The sequence below is a fragment of the Oculina patagonica genome, chromosome 4 (genome assembly GCF_052425735.1).
Source record: "Oculina patagonica isolate OP01 chromosome 4, crgOcupat, whole genome shotgun sequence".
NCBI classification, from domain to species: domain Eukaryota; kingdom Metazoa; phylum Cnidaria; class Anthozoa; order Scleractinia; family Oculinidae; genus Oculina; species Oculina patagonica.
Window position 1 is genome coordinate 47,268,913 of NC_135761.1, and position 5,969 is coordinate 47,274,881.

The 5,969-nt window shown below is 39.5% G+C and overlaps 1 protein-coding gene across 1 annotated transcript; it reads right to left on the reverse strand.

Annotated features, from left to right (window-relative positions):
• Positions 1-1,998: 1,998 nt before the first annotated feature.
• Positions 1,999-3,993, reverse strand: LOC144648527 (uncharacterized). Its single transcript, XM_078508057.1, has one exon. It carries the CDS (start codon positions 3,991-3,993, stop codon positions 2,515-2,517), a length of 1,479 nt encoding a protein of 492 aa, XP_078364183.1. The 3' UTR covers positions 1,999-2,514.
• Positions 3,994-5,969: the final 1,976 nt, after the last annotated feature.

Below are 5,969 nucleotides of genomic sequence, written 5' to 3' on the forward strand. Positions count from 1 at the left end.
CATCTGCGTACAGTAAGCAACTAATTTGGCAATCTATCATATGCAGAGGTTCACAACTAGAATCAAACAGATCAACAATGTCGTTTATAAACAAGTTAAACAATGTTGGGCTCAGGTTGCAACCCTGCTTAACTCCTATAAGAGGTTGAAAAAAGGAACTAAGTCCATGCTTAACTTTGACCGCAGAAACAACTCTATCGTACATGTTTTTTAGTAAAAAAATTATTTTTTGAGAAATTCCATATTTCATCAGTTTATAGAACAGCCCATTTCTCCATATTGTGTCATACGCCTTTTGAAAGTCGATAAAGCAAGCGTATACTTTTTTACCGTTTTTTGTATATAGGTCAATGAGAGTCTTTAAAACAAAAATGTGATCTGACGTCCTATAGTTTCTTCGAAAACCGATTTGATTGAAATATATCATATTATTCTCAGCTAGATATTTTGTAAGACGTTCATTAATAATTAATGTGAAAAATTTTCCCAGACAACTGCACACGGTGATGCCGCGGTAATTATTAGGGTCTCCTGTATCACCTGCTTTAAATACGGGTGAGATATATCCTACTGACCACAACTGAGGAAAAATGCCTGAGTTTAAAACTTTGTTGAAAAGAATTTTTAAGGCGGGCCCGAGAATGAAAATGCTAGACTTGATCATCTCATTTGAAATACTATCGTTTCCAGCGGCTTTGCCTGTTTTCAATTTGACAGACGCTTTGTGAATCTCCTCAAGAGAGATTTCGTCATCAAGAATTGGGTCATTTACCTTCCCGAAATCAGCAATCCTGGATACGTTAAAGTCAACCAACTTCTCAAACTCACTTTTCGAAGTAATAGTTGGCGAAGATAGTTTTTTAAAATAATCTAACCATTCATCTGCGTTCACCGCGTCTGTTGTTTGTTGGGCTGATTGTTGCCGCAAATCATTTACCATTTCCCAATACTCCTTGGGGTTATTTGATTCAAAGTTGGCAATTTTCTGAAGTAAGGCTTCCTTAAACAATCTCTTCTTCGATTTTACCATCTTTTTGAACGTTTTCTTTACAACGAAAAACCTTCCACGTAAGAAAGGGTCAGAAGGAAATTTAGACGTCAAATTTCCAAGGCGCAGCACCTCCTTTTTTAACTCAAAACAAGACTTATCAAACCATTTTCTTTTCTTCCTCTTTGGAAGCTTCGAGTTTTTTCGCCCAACACAACCCAGTTTAGCCGTTAAGGTAGAATGAGCTACAGTAAAAATAACATCTGAAAAGTCTTTAACTGCGGAATCGACGTCACAGGCGTCATCCTTCAGCCATGTAGTTGATAATTTTTCAATACGGTCACTAACCTTCTGTGATAACATTTCACCCAGAAATTTAGTTTTGGCTATTTCATTCCATTTAAAAGACATTGGTAATGGATTTAACGGAGAAATGCTGGTCTTTTCCGGTTTCATATGCACTCCCGACTTTAGTACAAAAGATATAAGACAATGGCATGACCAGTCCGTTAAAGGGGAGACAACAAAACCTATTATTTCAGTGAGTAATTCCTCACTAACTATAGCATAGTCAATTGAACTTACTCCATTTGGAGTAAAACATGTAAAATCACCGAGCCTATCACCTTTAGCTCTACCGTTAAGAATTCGTAGTTTGAAACCATGGCAAAGCTCTATTAGATGTGAGCCGAATTTATTGACCTTATGATCCTTATTGCTTCTGTGCTTAATATGGTCGTTTACAGATACCCCCAAATTACAACCTGAGTCCCATGAAAAATCTTCTGCAAAATCATCCAAATGACCAGTACGGGCATTGAAATCGCCACAAAGTATGATTTTACCTTTCTTACTGAAATCTAAAAGCTGATTCTGGAGTGTTGTAAAACAATCAAGGCGGTCATTGTTTTTACCTAATAACTGAGTGGAAGACGTGTACGGAGGAAGATACACAGAACAGACAAAGATATCGTCGGAGAGCCCAAAGAAACTTTGATCTAACTTCCACCATAAAAATTTGTCATCTTCGCATTTGTAAATCTTAACACCTTGATATAGGTGCTCTTTTATCAGAAGAGTTATCCCACCAGAGGCACGTTTAGCTCTTGGGTTCTTCTTTCGATATAATGAGAAGCTAATATATCCATCGAAATTGACTTGCTCATCGGTTGGTAACCAAGTTTCAACAAGCGTAACAAAATCATATTTTGATATTTCACTAGTAAAACTGGGGTCTTCCATCTTGTTGCGCAAGCCCTCGACATTAAACGAGGCAAATTTTAAACACCTCTGAGTAAACATTTCGAAAGCAGCTGAGAATTGAATCTCAACAAAACAAAATGATTGGTACTAACGGACAGAACGTTCGTATCTCAAGTAAAAAGTACTAATAATAAAACTGAAGGGGAAAACCCACCCTACAGGCTACAAGTAACTCCGCAGAATGAGGCTCACACAAGGGGAGGGTAGGTAAGTAGTAGTAATATTACGTATTCATGATAATAAAGAAGGAGAGAGAGGAAAAATCAATATACTGCCTGCACTGACTGCCTGAAAGGATATATCGTCTGAGGGAAAGCGCCAGGAGTTCCCGGGCCTTGGAACAGCTGGCGGGAAGAGGCCAAGCCGCTCAGAAGTGACGCATTAACTTGCAGCTGTTGCAACACTTCCCTCATGATGTTCATATTGTCCTCCTGGTGCGACGAAGGTTGCGATGAGGGTGGGGGTGTTCCACCGTCGTCTGGCTGGCGTCTCTTGTCGTCTCTTTTCTGACGTTTCGCTTTTCGTTTATTGGCAGGTGACGTCAACCCTTTGGCAAGTCTAATGCCTCTTATTATGTTGCTGGCAAGCTTTGGGATTCCTACGGTTCTGGATAAATGCTTTGCATCATGAAAACAGTTCTTTTCTTTTATGTTTCCATGTGACACTACATATACATTTTCGACATTTTCTAGTGCAGATCGTAGCTGGACATTTGTTTGTTCCACTTTACCATTCAACTCATCAGAGCGGGGTGTAATCTCCGAAACCACAATCTTGGCAGTGGGAAATTGCGACTTTGTTAAGAAAATTACTTCAGTCAACTTATTTGAGATCGTGGTGGCATCATCTGTTGACTCGACATCATTCACTCCGACGTTAAATACCAGGATCTGTGGATCTTTTAATCCAGATTCTGATATAGTCGACTTCGCTGAATTAATGTTGCCACATTTCAGAATAGTGGTTTTCTTGTTAGCACTAAGTTTCGCAGGGTCTAGGAATTTTCTATTTGAGTCCATGAGGATAACAATTTCCACAGGGTTGTTTTTCCCATCCCCACGTGCACCGGTACTATGCTTGGTGTGCCCGCTGGTGCCTTCTTCCGAAGTATAGGGCGTCTCAGTGCTCGGTGAATCGTTAGCCTCACAGTGCAAAGACGACTCAATGATACGCTCCTCGAGTAACGCTATTTTGTTTAGCAGATCCGTATTTGAGGTCTCCAAAACGGTGACCTGGGCTTGCAAGTCCTTTACCTGGTGGGATGAATGTTGAAGCTTATCAGTGAGGCTGTCTGTCTTGGCCTGTAACTTCTTTATATCATCCTTATCACTGCTTCTATCTAACTGGCAGGCAGCTAGAAGATCTTGGCCTGACTGGCGCAAGACGACTAAATCATTCTTGACTTGGACTTTAAAGTCTTCAACGTCTTGTCTTATAGTAGACACGCACTCCATAAGTTCTTCACGGAGAGTGTCAAATTGAGTGTTTACGATTTCAGCTACAGATACCTCAAGGGAATTCTTTACAACATTGGTCACGTCATCTCGCAAACCCCGAAATTGACCTTGAAAGCTCTGTAGATCATGTTTCACCTCAGAACTAATGGTGGAGATTTTAATATCAATATCACTTTTGATGTGATTAAGTTTTTCTTCAAAATTTATCGATGTTAAATCAACAGCTAATGCAGACAGATCATGATTGCGTAAAGAATGTTCCACATTTTCGAGGCGTTCTTCCATCTCTTTAAATTCTCCAACAACTGACTTCCGCTGTGGGGATCTCAATGTGACCTTTGGGCTAGCTGGTTTTCTTTTCTTTGATTGCACTTTCGCTGTATCGGTTATTGTCTCCTTTTAATCATCCGAATTACTGGAAACAGGGAAATCTCCCGGCAAAACGTCCTCTTCACAATCAGAAAAGAGCAATTCGTCGTCCTGGAAATCAACTGTTTTCCCCATGTGGCGGTGATACGCTTCACGCAGGGAAATACCATGTGGACTTACGACATCACTAATGACGGACCAAAACTTGGGGAATTCTTGCATGATCCAGTCCTCCCTGCAATTGCCTTGAATCATGACCTTGGCTTTAGTATCGTAGGCAGTTATGGTATACAAGTTGTGGATATCCTCAGTGTCTACGCCCGCGACCTTAATTATGTGCTCTATAAACGTTCCGAGTTATCCTTCACGTCTTGCCAATCAATGACAAAAGCACTGTCATTGCCGAGATCGAGCCAGTAACGCAGCTTCAGTGCCCGACATAGGATTTCATAACACTCCCTTGAACATGAGAAAGTGAAAACCATTCCATTTTCAGACCTCTTTGGGGCCTCGATAGCCAGATCTTGTGCTGAAACTATTGGGTCAGCTCGCTTCTTACGAGTGAAATTGCGAAATACCACGGAGCGAGAACCTTGCGCTTTCCATGGGACAGCATCGGTGGGCTTCCTAGAAGCCATTCCAGTGAAAAGATGAACTTCACACTTTTAAAACTACATTACCCTGGCCTCCCACTTGTAGGGAAAACACAAGACGGGAGATTAACGGCGGACAGACGAGCAGAAACAACTGCTCGCCATCTTGATACTTGATACTTGACAAGTTAACAGTTCTTCATGTTAACAGTTCTTCATGAATGCATTCTATATAAAGTGAATGGATGCCCAGGAAGTTTACTTGCACGCTTTTTCTTACAAGGATCTTTTTGCAGGGAAGGATTTAACTGTCACTATATGTCTCTACTTTTATCACTACTACATGTATCCATATCAGCAGGGTTTTCACTCTCAAAATCACTTGCAACAAATTCATAGTCAGGGACTGAACAGGGATAAACAGGGGTTATCACTTTTCATAACTTTAGATTTTTGGTTTTGCAGCTCCTCTGGTTTTCTTTTTGTTAGCCTCTTTTTCACATCTTTCTCATTGTTCTTATTCTCTACCTTTTTGTTACAACACTATTGTTATTATCATTACTTCTGTTATTATTAAAGCAGAGGAAACTGAAACCATTTTTCTTTCCTTTTTTTTGCAATGGGTGAATTCTCATTAGTCTGCCAAAATAATGAGGCGTGCACTCAGTGAACAATAAACGACAATTCATTCTAAAAGGTGTGAATAAATGGAATTAACGGTTTATAAGCGTTTTTTTTCAAGTAGAACAATGTTGGCATGAAAAAGAGCCAAATGAAGAAAGGTGATTTTATCCTTCTCAGAACAATCATCTACTACTATTTTTGCAACTACAGACAATTTACAGCTTTCTTGCCTCATTACATGATTGCAGAAATCACATTTCAAAACATATTCAGAGTTGCTCTGCATGATATGTTTGTTACAATTCAAACATGCTCTTGAAACAGAAAATTGTTCAATTAGTTCAATTTTTTAACAGTTATAGTTTTGATAATGCTTTCGACAGTTGCACCAGCAGTGTCAATGCTGTTTAAACTGGTCTCATTGTTTTCTGTGACAACTGTATTTTTTGTTGTGTTGAAATTTTTTTTTCATCTCTATATCTTACTCTTACTTGTTCAAAGTTGAAAGCTTTTCCTTTTTGCACAGGTGCAATATCTTTCTCCCATAAAATTAACGGTGCAGTGGTTGTGCCATCTGAGATGATGCTTTCTGCCATTTGCAATCGTTTTTGAGATACCAGCTGAGTTTCTCTAACATCCAGAACTTTTGCTTTAATGTTAACAAGACTCATAGCT

Coding starts and splice junctions, on each gene's coding strand:
- LOC144648527 (XM_078508057.1), bottom strand. CDS start 3,993: ATGGAAGAACGCCTCGAAAATGTGGAACATTCTTTACGCAATCATGAT.